Source organism: Thermoascus crustaceus (genome assembly GCF_041956765.1).
Source record: "Thermoascus crustaceus strain CBS 181.67 unplaced genomic scaffold VTN00scaffold_6, whole genome shotgun sequence".
Taxonomy (NCBI): Eukaryota; Fungi; Ascomycota; class Eurotiomycetes; order Eurotiales; family Thermoascaceae; genus Thermoascus; species Thermoascus crustaceus.
The window spans coordinates 670,038-693,142 of NW_027192532.1; the positions used below are offsets into that span (position 1 = coordinate 670,038).

At 40.7% G+C, this 23,105-nt stretch overlaps 5 protein-coding genes across 5 annotated transcripts, besides 1 other annotated feature; 1 reads left to right on the forward strand and 4 right to left on the reverse strand.

The window, feature by feature from the left end:
* Positions 1–1,740: 1,740 nt before the first annotated feature.
* Positions 1,741–2,880, reverse strand: VTN00DRAFT_8600 (uncharacterized protein; the record flags this gene model as incomplete). The annotated part of the gene is made up of 3 exons (XM_069435472.1): positions 1,741–2,596; positions 2,658–2,806; positions 2,878–2,880. The coding sequence occupies 3 exons, from the start codon at positions 2,878–2,880 to the stop codon at positions 1,741–1,743; spliced, it is 1,008 nt and encodes a 335-aa protein (XP_069285414.1).
* A 923-nt stretch (positions 2,881–3,803) lies between these two features.
* VTN00DRAFT_8601 (uncharacterized protein) lies at positions 3,804–7,266 on the forward strand (the record flags this gene model as incomplete). Its single annotated transcript, XM_069435473.1, has 7 exons — positions 3,804–3,983; positions 4,051–4,135; positions 4,214–4,335; positions 4,397–4,552; positions 4,608–6,039; positions 6,093–6,691; positions 6,772–7,266. The coding sequence occupies 7 exons, from the start codon at positions 3,804–3,806 to the stop codon at positions 7,264–7,266; spliced, it is 3,069 nt and encodes a 1,022-aa protein (XP_069285415.1).
* Positions 7,267–7,698: 432 nt separating this feature from the next.
* VTN00DRAFT_8602 (uncharacterized protein) lies at positions 7,699–8,565 on the reverse strand (the record flags this gene model as incomplete). The annotated part of the gene is made up of 2 exons (XM_069435474.1): positions 7,699–8,370; positions 8,431–8,565. The coding sequence occupies 2 exons, from the start codon at positions 8,563–8,565 to the stop codon at positions 7,699–7,701; spliced, it is 807 nt and encodes a 268-aa protein (XP_069285416.1).
* A 601-nt stretch (positions 8,566–9,166) lies between these two features.
* VTN00DRAFT_8603 (uncharacterized protein) lies at positions 9,167–10,745 on the reverse strand (the record flags this gene model as incomplete). Its single annotated transcript, XM_069435475.1, has 6 exons — positions 9,167–9,266; positions 9,331–9,493; positions 9,568–10,309; positions 10,376–10,472; positions 10,532–10,568; positions 10,643–10,745. 6 exons carry the CDS (start codon positions 10,743–10,745, stop codon positions 9,167–9,169), a joined length of 1,242 nt encoding a protein of 413 aa, XP_069285417.1.
* Positions 10,746–12,211: 1,466 nt separating this feature from the next.
* On the reverse strand, positions 12,212–13,333 carry VTN00DRAFT_8604 (uncharacterized protein; the record flags this gene model as incomplete). The annotated part of the gene is made up of 1 exon (XM_069435476.1): positions 12,212–13,333. One exon carries the CDS (start codon positions 13,331–13,333, stop codon positions 12,212–12,214), a length of 1,122 nt encoding a protein of 373 aa, XP_069285418.1.
* A 9,023-nt stretch (positions 13,334–22,356) lies between these two features.
* Positions 22,357–22,378: a sequence feature (Short protein (VTN00DRAFT_8605, KAL2007167.1) was converted to a misc_feature.).
* The last annotated feature ends 727 nt before the right edge of the window (positions 22,379–23,105 follow it).

The following is a 23,105-nucleotide window of genomic DNA, read 5'->3' on the forward strand; positions in this document are numbered from 1 at the left end:
GTGGTCGAGGGGGAGTTGTGGGAGGAATGGTGGCGGTGATGACGGGCTGCTGATCTTAGCAGCCCTATCCGCAAGGGAAAGAGGTTTTGATTGCGGAATCGCGAGAAGGCTGGTGGTGGGAGGGCCCGCTGACAAAGAGAGTTTGATGATCCCAGCAACGGTGTGCTCTGAGAACTCAGGTGGACACCGAAGAAGGGGTTTCTATGGAGAGCTGTTTTGCTCGGTAGAGGCCGTGATGGTTGGCGTCTTGGGACGGGGATGAGGCCGAAGCAAGGAGCACGTTGCACGTTGCACGCTCTCGACCTGTAGGGCAGGAGACAGCCAGTAGCAGCAGGAGGGCGCAGGCGAGAGCAACTAGAGCAGCAGCGGGAATGGTGGGATTCAACCTTGGAACCCGCTCACGAGACAAGTGGAGGGCCAACGATGCAAGATGACGAAGTAGTCTAGATGAGTAGATGATCGCACATTGCAGACAGAGAGGAGAATCGCTGGCTGCGGAGCTAACACGGTACACAGTACATGTAGGAAAAACAGACAGGCCTGCTTGGTCGAGATGGAAGATGCGGGAGATGAGATCTGGGGTACTCGGTGAACGGGGGAAAGAACCGATACTCTGGTACTGCGGACTGGAGTACGGAGTATTAGTCTAGGACGTTGGAGAGGAGATCAGGTGAGAGACTAGGGGACCGGCGCCAACCCCAGAAAATTGGGGTGGAGACTGAAGCTGGAGTGCTGCCGCAACCAGCGGTATGGCTACCTAATATACTAACTAGTATAGCCCTGTATGGGCCCGGGGGAGGTATCTACAAAATACCTGGCACAGAGTAGTGCCGCCCACCCCCCCCCCCCCCCCACGTCACTGCAAGTGAACTGCTCTTTCAAATCTATGGAGTACAATATGTCTGTTGCAGTTCTTAAGGAGTCTGTGAAACTGGGAAATCAAGGCCGTCAAATCTACAATACACAAACGAATTTAATGTGGTGTTCGCCTTCCTTTCTGCGGACTTGACTGTTTACCACTGTATGTCACGGGACTTTCCAAACTTTCATATGCTCAGGTGATGGATACAGATGACAGCTTGACCACCGCATACACTGGGTACAGATACTCCGTGCACGATCGCTATTACTCCAGTACTCCGTATTCCTAGCATCTCCCGTCTCGCTGGTCCTCAGGCATAATCCAATCAACACTTGCAGGTCCAGCAGTAGTGGAGCATGAGAAGGATGATCTGCGGGGTATGAAATGTGAACAGTCAGTCAGCTATGGGCTTTATTGTCTTACACAGTAGGATTACAAGGCACTATGCGCTAGATACAAGCATGAAGTCCCAGGTGCTCTGCTGCTTACTCTATATACAGAGTACAGGGCTGCTTCTTGTCAATACTACATATCCGGTAGAACCGTGGTGTATGGCCTACGGTCCCATAGGTACCTATGGCCGACCGGCCATGTAACTCCCGGCCAGATAGCTACAGCACTGTATCCACCCCCCCGTGTCATACTACAGCATACAGAGGTACTGAGTAGTCTGTTCTTGAACTTGTTTTCTCAGAGCTTATTGTGGTAACCTGTGGCCCTGCAGTCGGTCAAATTTTATGCCACCAAAATTGATTGGTCCCTGTATCGCAAGGGTATCTATTTTATTTATGTACTGTACATGCATGCACTCTATATACTCACGCGTATCAACCATACTTTGTACTCGTTGCGTTAAGCTTCCTGAAGTCGTATTCCTTTTAGTTCAAAAGGATATCGTACCCATCCTTCTGGATGTGTACCGCATCGGTCGCGCTGGCATATTTACGCCGCACCAGCTCGAAGATCACCAGGCCGGCGCTGGTGCTAGGCACCTGGCGGATAGTATTGCCCACAAACCCTCTGAATAGCAAACGCCACCACCCAATACGGGCTGCTTTTTTCTGACACCGTTTGAACGTCTCCTGATAAGCGTGGAAATAATGTCGTATCATCTGCTGTCTAAGTTGGACGACACTTGCTTGTTGGTCGAGATATTCCAGTCGTCCCACGTGCAGCTTCTGGAGCACGCTCAACGGGTATTGAACTACTTGCTGTGCGACTGATGCCGCAATTCCTGCTAGCATCAGAAAGCAAGGTTCCAGCGCGTAGTGCGGTTTTATGAGCGGTACTCCACTGTCACTAGTGCCTGGCGATGGCATCCTCTGCACGCTATGAGGATGCAGAGGCGCATAGTAACGGGTGATAAATGAGTAGTACGCTTGCGATTTGATATACTCGAAACAGGAGAAGAAGATGGCATATCCAACGGAGTCTCGGAAGAAGGACAGACTCCATCCCGCAAAAATGCCGCGAATGCCAATCTCCTGAAGCTTGTACCTCCCATATTGCCACATATTGCTATAATGGCCTTCCAACATGTCTTTTGTTCGCAACCGGACCTGAAGGGCATCCAACGGCGCAGCAACAATGGACTGTACAGTCCCAGCAACAAATCCAGCAGCGAACGTTTCAGAAAATCGAGGAGGCGGGTAGACCCGCTTTACACCCTGCGACGTAGGTTCGTGGAGGGCACTGAGAACCTGGAGATAAGATGTATAAAGAACAGCGCCGACGCTGTTTGCGTAGAGTCAGAGTTATGATGCGTTGCCGAGCGCAAACAGGAAGGTGGACCTACCCTGCATTCGCCAACAAAGGAGGTAAGACTTGATCTGGGATGAAGCGCCAGCCGTAAGTTCGAACAGCATGGGCAAGCAAACCAGGTGTGGTGGTGTATAGAGACCATCCTCCCTCGGCCACCCGGGGGTTTATTGCTCGAGCAAAGGCCTAAAAAAGACGTGCATAAATCTATTAGTCGGCATTTAACACCCACTCAGGAGTTCTGAAAGACAAAGTACCATGTAGCTAAGAAAATGTTAGTATGTTTTGTTTAACGAGAACGCAGGGACGCTTTATACTCAAATCGGGCGCGAAAAAAGGCCTTTATAGGAGCTCTAAAATAGAAGGCCACCATCTGAGCGCTAATGGCACGAACTCCAGCAGCAGATGCCCCGGTAGCTGCATTATTGCGTTGGTGTCTGCGAGAAGCATCGGGATCGGAATCGTCGAACTCGTCAAAATTCCGCGGGTTGCCAGAAGGGAACATTTTTCGAGGACCAGAGAGTAGCAATAAGAATAGCCTCCATTAGGGATGTCGAAAGAAAAGAACAGATACAGAGAATATCACGGGATTCAGATGAGCACTATAAAACAGAAAGCGTACTGTGAGCAGTGTCAAACGGGAAACTGTGGATCCAAAGTATTATACAGCCAGCCTACCCTTCTGGTGGGAAGAATATCGTAAATAGCAAGACACTTAAGCACTGATCAATGAGACATAACGGATAGTCTCTGGTAGACACCGTTAGTCATGGTGGTTTCGCAAGAGTACTCTATACTAGTAGATGGGCTGCACCTGGCTCGGTTGGTCCATCCGTCTCCTGTGAGGCAAACAGTGCAAATGCCTACCGCGACGCGCTAGTCTATAGGAGGAAAGACGGGCTTCACCTGGATTACCCGCGAGTGGACCCGTCCGACGCGCTTCACGTCTACCTAACTTCAAGAGCATCTCCGTGCCAGTTACTGGTTAGCTTACTTTTCTTTCTCCAGAGCTACAACAGCACCAGTGTACCTTGAGTACGACAGTGCTAGTTGTGAATATATTTCCTTTTCCTCTTTTCTCAATCCTTGCAGTTCACATCACTCAGCTCTTGCGGGTGCCGAATCATCGGCAACCGGTGGCTGACCTTGAACGCCACAGCCCATCACCGACTGTGTCTTTACCATGGCGGAGGAAATAGTCATTGACAAAACCAGTTTTTTCAATCGTTTGTCCAGCTTTTATGCAGCATGGAAAGCAGACAGACGCTCTGGGAATCCAGTGTTCGGTGGAGTGGGATCAATAGTCATCCTTATGGGGAAGACAGATGAGGCAAATTCCTTTCAGAAAAACAATGCGATGCATGTAAGTCAGTCTCAAAGCCCTTGTAAACCTAGTGGTTTCAGTTTGTTGACCTGCTGTCATCCGTCAGTTCTGGTTGCTTGGCTACGAGTTTCCAGCTACGCTCTTCGTTTTTACAACAGAAGCGATGTACGTAGTGACTACCGTGAAAAAAGGTACGTGATCAGATTGGATTAACAAATAACAGTCGTGTGGACCGCAAATCACTGATAGATCGTCTTACGCAACTGCAGCAAAACATCTCGAGCCGTTAAAGGGTGGCAAAATTCCGGTAGAGATACTGGCGATAACAAAGGACCCGGAGCAGAAGGCAAAAGCCTTTGAGAAGTGCTTGGGCATCATCAAAGAGGCCGGGGTAAGCCTCAATTACTACCATCTTTGTATATCAGCCGCGGAACTGCTCTAATTCCTTTCAGAAAAAGGTTGGCACTTTACCGAAAGATACCGCATCGGGTCCTTTTGCAGATGAATGGAAGCGTGTCTTTGGGGATATCTCGAAAGAGGTTGAAGAAGTTGACATTGCACCCGCTCTCTCTTCGGCCGCTTTCTCTGTGAAAGGCCCGGAAGAACTGGTGAGAGCCGTTTTTGTCCCTATTTACTGGTCTTAATGCTAACAAATCTTGACAGGTATCTATTCGTAATGCATCCCGAGCATGCAGCGGTCTCATGTCAGAATACTTTGTGGATGAGATGTCGCAACTGCTTGATGAAGAGAAAAAGATGACTCACAAGGCTCTCGCCGCGAAAGTCGATGCTAAAATCGATGATGCGAAATTCTTCCATAAGTTGCCAAAATTGCCACCTGAGTTCGATCCTCAGCAAATTGATTGGGCTTACGGTCCGGTAATCCAGAGTGGTGGAAATTACGATCTAAGGCTCACTGCTACTTCTGACTCCAATAACCTGCATGCGGGTATCATCATTGCTGGTTTCGGAATTCGGTACAAGACCTATAGCTCGATTATTGCCCGGACCTATCTAGTTGATCCGAGCAAATCTCAGGAGACCAATTATGGCTTCTTGTTAAGCATTCATGAAGCGGTGATGAAAGACGTGCGCGATGGAACTGTAGCCAAGGACCTATACAACAAGGCAATAGGCATGGTTCGAGCGAAGAAGCCTGATCTTGAGAAACATTTTCTCAAGAACATTGGTGCTGGAATTGGGATTGAACTCCGAGACTCTAACATGGTGCTGAATGGCAAAAATAACAGGATTCTGAAGAGTGGCATGACTCTCTCTATAACGATTGGGTTGACTGACGTCCCAGACCCGGAACCGAAAGACAAGAAGAATGCACTCTATTCAATGGTCATCACAGACACGGTTCGAGTGGGTGAAAGTGGTCCGCATATCTTTACAAAGGATGCAGGCATCGATATGGACTCGGTTTCTTTCTACTTCGGAGACGAAGAAGAGCCAGAAAAGCCCGCCAAAGAAAAAATGGAAGTGCGATCAAGCGCCATTGCAAGCAAGAATATTACCAAAACTAAACTCCGCGCCGAGCGACCGACTCAGGTTAACGAAGGTGCGGAGGCTCGTCGTCGTGAGCACCAAAAGGAACTAGCTGCCAAGAAAGTGAAAGAAGGTCTAGAGCGATTCGCCGGCACGACTGGAGACGAAAATGGTGTCACTCAGAAGAAATTCAAGCGCTTTGAATCTTATAAGCGCGATAATCAGCTGCCAGCCAAAGTGAAGGACCTTACAGTTTACGTCGATCATAAAGCTTCCACAGTGATCGTTCCGATCATGGGCCGGCCAGTCCCATTCCACATCAACACAATCAAAAACGCTAGTAAGAGCGACGAAGGAGAATATGCCTATTTACGGATTAATTTTCTGTCCCCCGGCCAAGGTGTTGGCAGGAAAGATGATCAACCCTTCGAGGACCTCTCAGCACACTTTTTGAGGAATTTGACTCTGAGGTCCAAAGACAATGACAGGCTTGCTCAAGTAGCGCAAGATATAACGGAACTGCGAAAGAATGCTCTGAGACGGGAGCAGGAGAAAAAGGAAATGGAAGATGTTGTAGAGCAAGATAAGCTCATCGAAATAAGGAGTATGTGTTATCTCCTACATTTAGTAATCTTGTCCTGGCTAACCAAATGAAAGATCGTCGACCTGCCAAGCTTCCAGACGTCTATCTACGACCGCCACTGGATGGAAAACGTGTCCCAGGAGAAGTCGAAATACACCAGAACGGTCTTCGTTACCAATCACCGTTTCGCAGTGAGCATGTGGATGTTCTTTTCAGTAATGTGAAGCATCTCTTCTTTCAGCCTTGTGCTCACGAGTTGATCGTGATCATCCATGTTCACCTTAAGACGCCAATTATGATTGGCAAGAGGAAGACCAGAGATGTACAGTTCTATCGTGAGGCTACCGAAATGCAATTTGATGAGACTGGTAATCGCAGACGGAAACACCGTTACGGTGATGAAGAAGAATTTGAGGCGGAGCAGGAAGAAAGGCGGCGGAGAGCAGCCTTGGATCGAGAATTCAAAGCTTTTGCGGAGAAGATCTCTGATGCTGGGAAAGATGAGGGCGTCGATGTTGACATCCCATTCCGAGAGATCGGTTTTAATGGAGTCCCGAACAGATCCAATGTCCTCATTCAACCGACTACGGATGCACTTGTTCAGCTTACGGAGCCACCTTTCTTGGTTATTACTCTCAACGAAATTGAGATTGCTCATTTGGAGAGAGTACAGGTAAGTCCGGTCTGCAGCTTGATTAGATGCATTTAGTGGGTTAGGATCCCTTTTCGCTGACAATTCTGCTTTTGTTTCAGTTCGGACTCAAAAACTTCGATCTGGTCTTTGTGTTTAAGGACTTCCACAGGCCCCCGGTGCATATCAATACTATTCCTGTCGAGTCTCTGGAGGGCGTCAAGGACTGGCTCGATTCTGTTGACATTGCGTTCACAGAAGGGCCTCTCAATCTTAACTGGAGCACCATCATGAAGACTGTCGTGAGCGATCCACACGGCTTCTTTGCTGAGGGCGGTTGGTCGTTCTTGGCGGCCGAATCAGACTCTGAAGACGGCACTGATGAAGAAGAGGAGTCGGCGTTCGAGTTATCGGAATCTGAACTGGCCGCGTCGGACGAAAGTTCAGAGGATGACAGTGACTTCGACGATGACGCTAGTGCTGAAGCCAGCGAAGATCTCAGTGCGGACGAGGAGGAGAGTGGTGAGGACTGGGATGAACTAGAGAGAAAAGCCAAGAAAAAGGATAGAGAAAGCGGTCTCGATGATGAGGAACGAGGCAAGAAGCGGAAACGCTGATCTACGTAAGATTGCCATCGGTTTGTTTCTCCATGGGCTCGACATCGGATGTTGGACTGCAGCGCGCTCGGGGTTAGCTCATTCTCTCGGACATTACCAATGTTGACATCAATTCCTGCGAAGAATTTAATAGGATCACATCGCTAGTTTATGGCACAGTGTATTTTATCATGAATTGGTATGGAAGTTCGACATGTTTTGTTTCTGTTCTCCGCTGTCATTCATAAATGCCTCCTGTCTTGAAAAAGCGGACACCATCCCTTATTTCAAATTGGTTAGGAATGATCGGGTGCCATCGAATGATGATAGAGGCTCCTTCGATCAGGCAACGTCCTCGGATTAAGCAATACTACCGAATTGAAATTTAAATTTACTAGAAAATCAACGTGTACACCGACATGGTGAAATAGTCCAGCTTCGCCCCGCTAAGTGTTACCGGCCTTCCCTCATTGAGGACCACATGCTCCGCATTCTTCGGGCTTGGTCCTTGGTAAAGCCCTGGTAGCAATCATCCGACGAGTAGTCCATGAAATTATGTATTGCGTCCAACCCAGAGGAGTCGGGACACGAATCCTTCCAACGAGGACACCCGTCTGTAGGCACGGATTGCAGTGGCGTATCCGGGATGTAATCGCCATCATTGTTAGGCGCGCAAGACTCTCCCTGAAATGTATGCAGGAGTCCGTTCCAGTGTCCCACCTCGTGTACAGTTGTGCCGCCGCGGTTGAAATGTGTTAGCGGTCCGCCAGGCATGGTTGCAGCGAGTACATTGCAGCCATCCTTGATATAGTCGGAACGTGGGCTGCTGGCGTTGACATCGGGAGTAGGAAGTGTACAGAAGCCAAGGAGATTTGAGGACAGTTCATGTGACACCTGACTTGCATCACTGCTTTCATTGCGAGCAGTACTCGTGTTATTACCGTGGGACGCCTGGAGGTCGGTTTGATAATAGACATTGAGTGTGTTGTAAGTTCCCTTGCGTAGAGCTGTCTTCATTGCAAGATCATCGCCATTGCGGGCCCAGGTATCATTAATTCTGCGATTGACGCCACGAAGTTTGTATGAGATAGTTGTGTTTGCATAAGCCTGCTGTAGATAAGAGAACTGAAAAACTTCCTGTCAGACCTGCAAAGTTATCTGTTCAATTAGAGGATCGAGACTAACCTGAGCCATGATCATTTCGTCTGTCACTAGGTCCGCTTGCGCCTCGCTACTCACAATGTGAAACCATGTATCAATTTCTATTGGTGTCAGGGTCTCCCTGCTCCCACTCTTATCGACAGCGGCTTCAGCTTCCATCAAGCTCAAGCGCCTATGTTCAGCTTTAAGTGAATCGCCCGGAACGCTTGTGCCACAAAAGCCGTGATGAAACTTGAGGCCATCACGGAAAACCAGTGAACCCGCCAATGTAAAGTCCAAACAGAGAAGACCTAAAAGCCAATACATCATGTTTTCTTGGCTTTCAAGGTGTATAAGGCCTAAACGCTTCCATGCCGGCAGCGGTTTTAAGCGCCATTTAAGACGAGAACCGTTGCTGATGGCTACGCGGAATGTGGTCAGGTAATATCAGGTAGAACCAAACACAATTGTTGTGAGGCGACTGGAATGTTGGAAAACAGGGATGAGAACTTCGATTGCGACAGGTCAGCCGACCACATGCTAGATACACTCCTTCCAGAGACGCATATCATTTAGGGGGAAAAAATAAAGAAAGCCAAACCAAGATCTGAAACCATTTCTAAAGCCGGATAAGTTGAGGTAGGAAGGAATTCGTGCAATAATACATCTTGCATCCAGTGAGAGAAAAGCAAAAACAACCTTGAAACGCCACTGACCCAATGGCCCATATTCAGACCCACAAGAAGTGGAACGATAGATTGAAAATAGTACAAGAGAAATTTTAGAGAGTGTTCGAACCAAGTCTGTCGTCACGCCCGGTCGCAATGGCCGTACTGGGATGTTCACTGTTCCAAGTCAAATACGTGTGGTCGCCGAGTTTCCTATGAAACGATAAACATACTCGCTCCGTAAAAGTTTATCAGAAAATTGGGATCAGCCACATACCTCGGCTTTACCAGATGTGCAACGGTGAAAAGAGCACCGAGGACGATACAAATACCGCCCACAACAACGTAAGCAATCCCCATGAAGGGGTTCTTGCCTCCCATAACGGTTCGCGTGGAGATCAAAATTGACTTCGTACCGCCGTACTCCGTGACTCGAAAATCTATTGTTTATACTTATTAGATGCCGATCAAAGGGAATAAAAAAGAGGGCAAGAAAATAGAACTGAACACCTACGGTCATCGATGTCCAAACGGTAGTTCCCAGCTTCCATAGCGGCAGTATCATTCCTCAGTGAGAGCTTGCTAAAAGTAGGCAGCCCTGCGGTTCTCATCCAAACCATGAACTCCTCGTCCTCATGAAGATCTGGTATTGGGTCATCGTCGGTATATCCGTTCGGATACCGCTCCTTCCAGTTCGGCGGAGGGACAACCTCCCATGGTTTATATTTAGTAGTCTTGATAAGCTCCTTGTCACTATCCCAGGCGATACCTTTGTTAGTCATAACATATGGTCCGATATTAACAAGATTCGGATAGGAGATTGAATCGTTGAATAAGGAGTTGGCAATTAGTCCACAGGGGTAATATGCTTTTTTAGTGACTGGGTCTATCCTCAATGGATCACATGAACTCCCAGATATGGTATTGTTGTCGAGAGGCTTGCCCTTCAATTGTTCCAAATCCAAAGACTGGACGTATCTCCGATGGTTCTGATAGAAGTTCGTCAGGCGATAGTACAGAAACACAGGAGGTCCGATCGGATCCGGAATGTCGAAAAACAGCGAGCAGATAGTCGTATTCTTTCGCTGTGAGGTCCCTTTCAGGGTCTTATTCTCCCATCTTTTCTGCCACATTGGGATGGAAGTCGATTTCGAAGACTTGAAGGATGATCTGACTCTGTCTGCTATCGGAGATGTTTCTGGTGCCCACGGTGCTTCGTCTTTACAGTCGGAGTAATCTATCACAATTTCCTGAACCTTGATTGTTGCATAATGTCAGAGGCAGGTGAAAACAGACTAGACATACACAAGGATTAGACCTACTTGGGAACTCGCCCAGATCAAGAGTCCTCCGATAGGCGCAAAGATAATGCCCACGATAAAGAAAAGAGGCAAAACAGTTTTGGGGGTCAGGATCGGTCTGACGATGTGACATCAGCAAATGCAATCACAGTCCGAACACATCACGCCGAAACTCACTGCCAGGCTTTCAGGCGCTGCTGCCGGAAAGCAGTATCTGGTTAATCAATTCTGTGAGCACATGGCATCAAGAAACTTGGTAGCTGAAGCGCAAGGGGCGGGGTTCCGCACTGGCCGGTCTCCTGCTTTTTGGTTTCCTATCGCCGTCCTTCTCCCTCCAGTGAGGATCCTGTTCATCCAGGGACTCGGCACGAGCGACTTCCGTCTGGGACATCGTTGCCCAAAAGTTCCCCCGTATCTGAAGGTCAATATACTGATTTCCAGGCGAGGTCAGGGTTGGGGAAAGTTGAGGTTGTGAGGACGTCGTCTCGGGAAGGCTGAGACTACGGAGAACCGGTGGATGACGAGGCTGATGTACGGAGTACGTTCGGTTGGCCGGCGCGGGCTTCGCCCACCTGGCCCCTGAGCGCCACCCGACCAGAACGCAGGGCACGACAGCTTAATTATTCTCCAGCACCTAGAGAGGGCAAACCACGCAAAGATATCACCATGCAGATTGCATGCTCTCTTATATTTAACTCATATGCTCCAGTTCCTTGTTCTGTGAATCTTTGTCTTTGGTTTCTCAATGATCAAAACATGACTGGCGGAGTGTTCTCCTTGCGTACCCCGTGAAGATCCAGCTGCTATTATTATCATGGTCAAAAGTTCTAGAGCCCCATTTAAATAGGGAGGAAATAGACCTAGGATTCTTCTGCTTTTCAGGTGCACGTTGTGCAGAGGATACGGAGTACTGCGTCCAAGACACCTTCTCTACCAAGTCCACCCCCGTGTGCTTGAGAGCCAGGCCCGCAGCGGGCGCTGACAGACGCCGTCGAGCGCGCAGTATGGCCCCGCGGCCCACTTCGGACCGCCATTTTGGGTGTCGACACTATTTACGGGGTACACTAGTAGTACTCCCTGCCCTGCAATGTACTAACTACTCCGCACTACTACTATACATAGTACGGAGTGCTCCGCCCTCTATACATGCTTTCTTGATTTTTGAACTTCCATCATCGAAAACTTTGCTAGCTACAAGGGCGTAAGGCTCTATTTAGTCTCAAAACTACGTGCTGCAAAAAGCTCTTTTTTTTAAAATAGTAATTGTCCATTCTCATACTAATTGACAAAGATCTTCCCTGGGGTATTGGGCATGTGCATCGTCCCGAGCTCAACAAACCCCGACAACACAACAGAATGGGGGGAAAAGAGAGAAACTCAATCTGACCATCAACTGAAGTCCTAAACGCCAACCCTCAGCTACCCTGGTCCGAGGGAAATGCATACTGAACAAAACGCGGAAATAGATGAAATTCCAGAAAGCCCCTTCATGTGAGCCACAGAAGACAAGGTGGACCATTAGGAAAGAAATTGGGGAGTACTGCAGATGATAGAAAGGGATAGATTGAACTCATGAGGCAGTCCCACACCTGCTTTACTCATGCATCATGCAATATGGTTGCTGCAAGGTGACTGACGAGCGGAGACCCGCTACACCCGATAATCACCGGTGACCATATTTGACATGAACGGAGAAAGAAAAAAATACTAGCAACCAGCCTTTAAAAAGTGTCGTACGTAAATTCTGAAACCACAATGAAAGAGTAGGCAATACCACTTGAATGGAAAACAAAGCACACTTTGGGTGAGGCCGCTGCGAGTTGCATAGAGAGTGGGTCCCCAGAGCGCATGGGTATTTCATTTTCGATACTTTTCAAAATGTTCCGGCTTGAACCAGCCCACCCTCTCGTACGCAGTCCAGAGTTTGCTGGCTTTGTTGACATCGATCTTGCACGCTTGCTGCGCATCAGTCTTCCGAAACTCCTTGCCAATATTTAGCGCTTTAACACGAGCCTCGAAGATGCGACGCTTGCTGCAGAGATATGTGGCGCACGAGAGGCGCAGAGTAGCGGCAAGGTTGATTTCAGCAGGGTTAAGCGCATGGCGGTCAGGATCGTTGCTGAGATCAAGCATCTGACCTTTCCAGTCCGCCTTGAGAGCTTTCGTGTTACCCCCAAGAGTCTCTATTGGCGGAGAATAGTCCTTGATAGAATTATAATCAGTGTCGTCTCTATTTGTGCCGATAACCCGAGGAGGTTTGGGAGTAGAGGAAGGAGGCGCGTCAAATGAATCCAGTATCTTCTGTTTCGGTGTAGATCTAGGCGTGCGCTTGGTTCGAGGCGTTCGCTGTACACGTGGTTGAGTAACTGCGGTTCGCTTAGGAGGTGCAGGTGCGATCTTCTTCAGTTTCGTGTCAACTGCATCAGGACGGTATCGATTCATCATCCCCAGCTGACGCTCCAGAGTCTCCCGCTCCTGTCTGGCCCAGGCTGCCGGGTTGCGATTGTATTGCGTCGAAACAACGGGTACACATGAAAGCGCCAAGAGATACTCATCACGCGTCGGTTTGTTCAATTTGTTCTCGAACCTTGCCATGTGCGACGTGATGTGCTGGTCGACCAGCGCTTCCGCCGCGGACGGGAGGACAGGGCCAAAGAGAGGCTCATCAGTGGCGACATCCCCAACTGAGTCGTTGCGAGGAAAGAGAACTGGATCTCTGGAGGAGCCGATGACATCTTTATCGATCTGCTCTGAATTTGACTTCCTCTTCTTATTTCCCGTGTATGGAGTGACAGGTGGCGACGGTAGGTCCATTTCTGACTGCGTGCGCTTCCGATCAGCGGCGATAGGAGGAAGCTTGACCTGATTGAAAGATGACTCTTGGGACATTGTCGATGGGGAGAATGTAGAGTGGAAGCTGTCATAAGGTTTGGCTTCTGGAGGAGACATCAGGCTGGAGACTGATGGTAGACGATTCATATTGGTGTTGTTGCTTTGTCTGGACTCCAAGGCAGCAGTAGCAAATGCGGTCATCACCTATAGAGTCCTGTGAACAGACCGTGCGAGACTCTTGGCGGTGAAATTGAGGGGATGAAAGAGGGATTGAGCAACAATCAATGATGCCGGTAGAAGATATAGCACTGAAGGCGATAGATGACGAAGTCTGATGCGCAAGGCAATGTGGAAGTCAATGGAAGTCGGTTCAAGGTGCTGGCAAGAAGCGCACGTGAAGGTGATTTGTCAGTATGGTCTCTTTGTGTTCTTTGGTGGCGATAGGGGGAACGTGGTCTGGGTCCCGGTGATAAGGCTGACAATGACCGAACTGGATCAGCTAGAGCAGGGTTCCGAAGTCTTAAACCAGCCACAGTATAAAGAAGTCACAATGAGGGAATGGCTATTCAGATGAATTGAAGATGGATGTTTGAAATGTGACTCAAGTGCGTCAAGAACCCCGGCTGAGGCTGTCGCAAGATCAGAGTAATACTGCGGGGGTGCGGTGAAGTGTGGACTCCACCCTCTGCGGGAGGCTGCCTGACCTTTGGTTCCAGCCAGCACAGCAACCAAAGAGTACTGGGAACGAGTCAAGAATGAAGGGCCAGTCTGACACAAAGACTGGATAAGTAGGTAACGTGATCCCTTCTGAGAGCAAAGTGGAAGTGGCATCTGGCAGGAGTAGATAGATGACAGCGGCTGCGGTTGACGATGGAATGGAAGGGGGAACTTGATGCCCAGGCAGAGGGGGCGGGGGCTTGGGGAAGGAGAAAGGGAAGGACAATGAGTGGATGACGGAATGACCAGTTTCGGGCTGCTGCCTTTCTGTCAAGGGCTAGGTCTGATCAGGCTGAAGATGGAGGACAGATCATAACATGCAGGGAGATAGCCTCTGCGTCACAGCCTGACGGGGCACGTTGTTAATTTTGGCTGCGCATCTAAAAGGATCCCCGGTCGTGCACAATCAGCACCTGGAAACATCCAGCAGTCAGCCCATCACAAGCATCAAAGATCAAGGCAATGACAGTGATCCCATTGGCTTCACACTTCCCATGATCATCTCAATCATCCTGTTCTTGTCTGAAGCAGGGTCAACAACCTCCCCACAATTATGTAGTGCATAGTTTGTGCGCAACACCTGGCTCGCAAATTGTACCCTATGTTCTTTCTCAATTGCGTAGCGTTAGAGAGAGCCACCTGGGCAGGCAACCACCCAAAGTAATCAGTCACTTGAAACATTCTGGGAAGGTCCCTGGCTGTGCTGTATTGATTGAGGCAGCTGCCAATAATGTGCATGACATAGTATGGTGACCTGACTAATTTGAGTGATGGGCAGCAGCCACCCCCATGGCGTGTGCAGTGTGACTACACTGGAGCAAATTGGCTTCCACTTAGTGGGGAAGGGTGCCCTGCTGGACAGTCCAAAGTCTGGACAGGTTCAAGGATTCTGGTGAGAGTTTTAGGTCAGGCTATGACTCTAAGCGCCATGCTCAACCCCAGTGCGGAGTGTGCTTGTGCCCAAGGAAAGCAATTGGCTAGTCTGACGAAGAGGGAGGGGGAGGGTGGGGTGGGGTAGTAATACCCGATCAGTTAAGTCAAAGACAACAATCAAAGATGCCGTGCCATTATTGGACGGCAATAAAAAAAGAGGGGAGGACCATGGGCGAATCTGCCTGGCACCTGGAATCATCTGAACAGGTGGAACAGTTAAACAATTGCTGATGATGAGCGTCGATAAGGTGCACTGTGTCTCGCAAATTTCACTGTGTGTTGAGCCATTGGATTGTGTCAGTAAACCATCCTGCAATGCTATCAAGTGTCGTGTTGGGCAAACGGATAGAAAAAGTGTATCTGAGTTGTGTGGGCATGAGACCAACCTCGGGTGGTGCTGCATCACTGCTGGAATGGCTGCATGGTACCAGAGATGGGCTGGAGCCGCCGAGTAGGACCAGGCATATCAGCAGTCGGTGCCAGAAGCTGGTTGGCTGGGAGAGCCACTGGAGGATGGACACAGCTTGTCTGTCAGCTGAGTGAATCATGCTGGATCCTAAAACTTAATGAGGGGTGGGCGGGCGGAAAAGGCTGTGTAAGAGCAAGCAAGGGAGCAGAAACAGGAAAAAAGGACTGATACATTTCTAGATACCAAGGTACATAACCTACAGAAAGAGTTTGTTCAGAACCTTAGGTCATTAGGTACCTAGGTATCTGTACAGAATACAGTACAGTACTTTGCCAGGGTTTGTTACTATGGCACCCACCTCCCTACTATTATTAGATTAAAATATAAGCTAACTTTGCTTTATTTGCTTATATTTTCTTTAATTTATTACATATTATATAATATTTAAACTTGTTAAATAGCTTTAAAATTATGCAGATATAAGAAAATAATTTATAAAGCTATTAAGATATAGTCTAGTAAGAGTTTTAACAGCTTATACTTTTTAAGTATAAGCTTAGTACTTATTTTCTTTAATTAAAATCTAAAAAAAAAAGTTTTAATAATCTTTATTAACTATATTTTACTAGATAATAAAAAATATATATTTTTACTATAAAAAGTATATTTATATAACTTTCTATATTTATTTTTATATTAGATAGCTACTTTAAGAAATAGTATTATTCTATTTTATTTATTAATATTCTTACTAGTATTACTAATAATAATAGTATAATGTAATCTACAAGCAAGCTGCACATCTAACTAAGCTGCACACTCTCTAACACAATTATGTTAACTATTTAAATTTAAAGCTATTTAACCCATCTAAAACAGCAATTATATATAAAAGAAATTATATATTAATATAAGTAGAATACTATACTATTCTGTGCTCTATTATATTATAATTACTGCACTTTAGTGGGGCACACTGGCAGCATAAAGAAGCTGGAAGAGCTGCTTCTTCTGCTGCAGCTGAAGCTTCTGAGGCCTGATTCCTAGCTTCTATAAGCTCTCAACCTTTCTGTACAGATAGACTTTCAGTATAAGCTATCTGCTTTCTTAATTGCTTGCTTTTTTTTCTGTTTCTTTGCATTTACAGCTTTTAAATTATAATTTTTCTTTAAAAGCAGAACTGCACTATTTATAGCTAATTAGTACTTTTTAATAAGTTAATTTAAAGCTGTATATATTGGACTGAAAAAGATTTTTAAATATTATTTTAGAAAGACTTTAATTACTATAGATTAACACTTTAATTTAGTAATATTATATAGAGTCTCTAGTATTCAGATAGACTAATTACTAGTTTAACTTTTAGATAAAGTAGAAGTCTTAATAAACTATATATTAAGCTATTAAATAATCTAATTAGAATTAAATAGAACTATTCTAGTAGCTGCAAAGCTATTCTATATATTATCTAGCTTTAAAGCTATTTTATAGGCTTCTAGATAAGCTATAAGAAAGTTCAGCTTATTAATATAATTAAAATTAAGCTATTACTGCATCTTTACTAAACCACTATATATATTTTAGAGCTGCAAAGCAGCTGACATTAAAAGACTATAAGAGATAGAATAAATAAGCTAGTATATAAATTAGTATAATATTGTTCTCTAAATATATTTAGTTAAATTAAGATATAAGATAGCTTCTATATTTATTTATAATAAGTATTTAATATTTTCTCTTTATATATGCAGCTGTAAATAGAATAAAGATCTTTTAAAGCTATTAAAGTTTAATTTTATTAGTAGTTTATTTATTAGAGCTTATCTTCTCTAGTTAGATAGTAAGCTTGGTTTTTAAAACTAATCTTTCTGATAATTTATAGCTTTAAATATAATATAATATGATAATGCTTAACCAGGTATATTAACAGATTTAATGGATATAATCTATTTATAATTGCCAGACTGTAAAAGATATTAACAGTTATATATCTCAGCTCTAGTAACTACTGTAATAGTAGTAATTAAATTTAGTAAAGTCTATCTTATTAAAATTATAGATATTTTTTATAGAATTTTATACTTTATAATTATATATTATATAAGCTTAAACTATTTATATATAATTTTTAGATATTTATATTAAGTATGCTGATAATTATATCTTTAAGAAAAGGTAGTTTTCAGCTTAGTATAGCACTTAACAAAGTTATAAATGTAGTTCTTTCTAACAGAGAGAGGTAGAAAGATTAAACTATAATTAAATAGAAGAATATTAGCTATAATTTATATAGCTGCAGGTCAGAGAGGTAATTTACATTTATTTATAGATAATATTTAATTTAAACATATTTTCTCTTTTATAAAATTTAATATATATTTATTAGTATGCTTATTAATTCTTATAACTCTGCTTTAAAGTTATAATCAGAGAATTAATTTAGAAACTTAGTAAATATATACTGTTTTGTAAATTTATTAAATTTAATACTTTTTTAAAACAGATATAGCTAATAAGATTCTTCTCTTCTGCTTAACTAATTTTCTTAAATTTCTGTACACTTTTAGTGGTATAGTAGTGGGTTAAATAGCTTTAAATAGTTAATACAGTTGTATTAGAGAGTGCACAACTTAGTTAAATGCACAGCTTACTTATAGATTACATTAATTCTATAGTATATATTTAGTAGTATTTTTAAGTGCTTTAATTATATTCTACTATTTTTATATAATAGTTATTACAGCATAGTTTAAAAATTACTAATAGAGCTAAAAATATAATAACTATATAATATTATAGATTATTTAATATAATTAGATATTGAGCAGGCTAAAAACTAACTATATATATATATATATAGATGTTCTGCACATATTAATATAGAGCTAAATACTTAAAAACTTACAATTAAAAAAATCTACACTTAAAAAATAAATCTTATTTATAGATTAATAAAGTGTAATAGTATAGCAAGAAGCTATATAAGTAAAAGTAGTATAAAGCTATTAGCTTTATATTCTAGTTTTTTACTAGTAGTATGGTAGTTTAACTTTTAAAATACTCTTTAAAAGTTACTCTTTAATATAAAGTTAAATAGTTAAAGATTTAAATTAGACTATAAGTGTAAATATATCTTGCTCTTTTTAGAGATAATAAATGCCAGCTATTTAAAAAAAACTTTATAGCTAATAGAGTGTCTTTATAATTTTTAAAAACTAGCTTATATAGTTAAAATATTTATAAATATATCTAGCTACTAAAATCTAAAAATAGATACTAGAGAACAGTATCTAAATAAGATAGAAATAATATAATAGTATAATAAAAATTATATAAGTAAAAGGTAGTATAAAGCTATTAATTTTATATTCTAGTCTTTTATTAGTAGTGCAGCAGTTTAGCTTCTAGAATACTTTTTAAAAGCTACTCTGTAACACAGAGCTTACTATTAAAGCTAGTCTTCTACTATTAAGCTGATTAAAATTTCTAACCTTTTTTAGCAAGAAATAAATATAATAATTTGTTAACTACTATAATAAGCTTAATTAAAATATAGCTGCAGATATAATTATTAATAAATGTTAAGAACTGCAACAGCTATAAGCATTTAAGTGTAGTAAGAATGCAAAGTATATATATTAAGCTAATGTAATCAGCATGCTATATAATTATATAATAGATAATTACTATATATTATATAGCTAGAAAAAGAAGAGATATTTATATACAATATATAAGAATACTAGATTCACAATCTATAGTTAATATACTGTTTTATTACTGCAAGTAGAGTATCTATATAAGTATAACCTTTCTTGCTTTGCAATAATAAACTCTATATAAGAATTTAAAGATTATTAGAGAGTAATTTTAGTATATTTTTAAAATTATATATTAATTTAGTATTACTAAATAGAATATCTACAAATTTAATAAGACTAGCTTTTTAATAGAATTAATAGCAACTGCAAAAATTATTACTAACTTTAAAATAAAAGGCCAGTCTAAAGCAATTTAATTAGAGAATTAAGAATAAATAACTATAATTAAAAAAGTTAATTTAGCTGGCTAGACTCTATCTCTAATAATTATTTTTATAGTTTAAAATTATTAATTTAATTAGTATTTAGAACTACTAAAGAGCTAAATAATTAGAATTAGTAAAAATAGCTAGACTACTATTAAGTTTAAAATATATTAACTAAAGAATATTTTTAATAAATATATTAAAGTCTGTATAGCAGAAAAATATTATCTGCTAATTTTTAATAACTATAGTAGCTATATATCTGCTGGATTTAATTAATTCTGCACTAAAAATATAATTATTTCTTTATATTTTTCTACTATATTTATTATATCTATTACAACTGCTTAATATTGTCTGCTTTAAGCTATTAAAATGTATATATAGGCAGAAAATACAGATCTATATACAGTATAGTATTAATTATATTAATAAGAAAGACTTTATTATAATCTACTAGTAAGTATATCTGCATACTCTAATAGTATTTAATATATAGTAGATTTACTGCAGAAGGCCCAATTCTATATAAATTAGAGTAAATACTTAACCAGCTTTATATTTAGTTGAAAATATTTACTCTGCTAGACACATTCTATAATAATTAATTATCTAGCTAAACTGCTAAAATATATTAGAGAGCTAAAGAAGCAGATAAAGCTTATTAAATACTTCTAATAACAGTATATATAATGTAATCTACTACTAAGCTGTATTCTCTATTAAGTAGTGTGCCCAACACAATTACATTAAGATTTATTAATAATTTAATACTATTTAAATTACTATGCCACCAAAATAGTATAAAAAGTTAAAGAATTTAATTAAACAAGAAGAGAGAATGTTATTAACTATATTAGCTACTTAAAAGAATTAAATTAGTAATTCTGCTAAAGCAGTATATATTTTTAATATTCTATAGTTAATACCATATAACAGAATTAATAGCAGTAAGAATTAATATAAAAGTTTATTAATAAGTATAAGCTTTTATTTATAAATAAGTATAAAGCATTTTTTTAGCTAGTAGCTATATAAAATATAGCTAATATTCTTATTACTTAATATAATTTAAAAAGATCTTTATATTACAGAGTAGCTTCTAAAGAGTATTCTAAAAGCTAAACTGCTACACTACTAGTAAAAGACTAGAGTATAAAGCTAACAGCTTTATACTGCTTTTACTTATATAGCTTCTTACTATACTATTATATTATCTTTATCTTACTTAAATGCTGCTCTCTAGTATCTGTTTTCAGATCTTAGCAGCTAGATATATTTATTTTAGAAAGCTATATAAGCTAGTTTTTTGAAGATTATAAACACTTTATCAGCTACAAAATCTTTTTAAATAGCTAGTATCTGTTATCTCTAAAAAGAGTAAAATATATTTATGCTTAAAGTCTAATTTAAATCTCTAATTATTTAGCTTTATATTATATTATAAAGTAGCTTCTAAAAAGTATTTCTGGAAGCTAAACTACTATACTACTAGTAAAAGACTAGAATATAAAGCTAACAGCTTTATACTACTCTTACTTATATAGCTTCTTGCTATACTGTTATACTCTATAGTAGATTAAAAAAATTAAGTTTATAAATTTATTAAGTGCTATAATAAGCTTAAAACTTTATATATTATAAATAAAAGATAGAAGTAAAAGTGCTAACAATTTAATAAATAATAGCTTATAAAGTTTTTTAATTTAGAAAATGAAATCTTATAAAAGCTAGAAATTAGATTTTTAAAGCTTTTACTATATCTACTTTAAAAATAGCTATTTAAGTCTTTTTACTATATATATAAGCACTATTAAAATACAGTAAATATAATATTATAAAATATAAGATAAGTTAATACTTTAGTTATAATTTCTTCTAATTTCTTTTATATATATAGATTTAAATTTTATATATTTAATACAGTTATATTAGGCACACAGCTTAGTAAGAAACACAGCTTAATAATAGATTATATTATATCATTATATTTAGTAAGACTAAGAGTGTAATAGTGCAGTGGGCATTTAAATAGTAAGATAGACAGTATAGAGCATTTCTTTAAATATTTCTTTATTTTTAAAATACTACTAGTTCTATTTATCTATATATTTTATGTTGTACAAAGCTCTGCAAATTCTTTTCTGGCTTTTTCCTCTTATACTTTAAATTCTGTATAACTAGCTACTGTAGCAACATTATTTTATTATAACTGAGTGCTTCACAAATAATAGTTTAATATTTTAAAAATTTTAGTTTAAAAATAATATTAATTTTATTTTTAACTATAACTAGTTCTAATATATTAGTTTTTACAAGTTATTAAAAACTATATAAATACTTAATACAGTTTTCTAACAAGTTTAAAAGTATAATAAAAATATATATATTATAGAATTATAAAATTATATTATAGCTATATTTAAAACTTTACTTTCAATAAAATATAATTATAAATTTATATTTATTTTCTAAGTATAGATACTATAAATAAAAGAATAATATAGTATTAAAAACTAAAATATATAATATAATCTACTTCTAAGCTGTGTGCTTAACTATATTAAATATATAAAATTTAAATATATTTTATTTAACTAAAACTGCTTTATATATAAAAGAAATTAAAAAAATTATAACTAAAGTATTAATTTATCTTATATTTTATAATATTATATTTACTGTATTTTAATAGTGCTTATATATATAGTAAAAAGACTTAAATAGCTATTTGAGTTGATCACAGGGTCCTAATCTCTATAGTTAAGGAGTGTCTTATATACATGCTTAGTTCTGCCTTAGAAATACCTATCTGGTGGATTATAACCATGGATGGATCAAGAGTCAGATTGGATTAAGAGATCAGATAAATCAAAGGTCCCAATAGATTATTCCTGTTGCTCTTGATCCATTATTATATAATAAACTTCCCCCCTCACTATTCTGTCAGAGATTCTTAGATTGTGCTGTAACACTCCCCCCCCCCTCAAAGATCTTCAGCCCAAAGATCATTAGCTTATAACTTGGTTCCATTCTGCTGTGATCTTGCTGTTCTCCTCTTCTTCTGTAAGTGTCTTTTTCATTATGACTGGGAAATGCAAGCAAGGTAACCAAGGGACAGAATATTCATTCATAGGTGCCAAGGTTGATCTTCTGGGTATAACTATGCTGGTTCCTTGTTCTCAATATCTTCTTCTGCAAGAGAAGGGGGAGGAGGTTGAATGCAAGATATATCTAAACTATTCTTATTGTGGAGAGTGTTGCCAACAAGGTCACACACAATGTGATGCTGCTAGGATGGAGAATGCAGACTGTCTGATTCCTTTGCTCTTCTTATCTTGATTCCTTTCTGGTTGACCCTTTGCAGTTAATTGATTAAAGAAAGTTCTAGATAAGATGCATGCTGACTGGGAAGCAGTGTATTAAGAGCTTAGTGCCATAATGGCCCATCTAGCACAAGCAGAGAGGCAAACTGATCTATTAGAGCAGTGAGGTGTTCTGATATTATCAAAGAAAGCTCAGTCTGTGGAGGATCTTAAGAAGTTGAAGTGGTTAGAGGCTGCATCTGGCAGTCCTGATCCTCCCAAGAGTGAGTGTCCTTCTAAATGGATATATCAAGAGGGTCTGAGTGCAGCCCCCTCCTTCTCTGGTGGGGGTTCAGGCAAGCCTGACTCTCCTGCTGGGGCTGGATCTTCTATGGATTATTCCCATATATTGTTCTGGGAATCCTTTCTTGATATCTTGTTCTCTGAAGGTGTAGATCCTCTGGCTTCAGATAATCTGGATTTTAAAGATGGAATTCTCTAAGAAGTTTTCTATATCTATTACAGTTT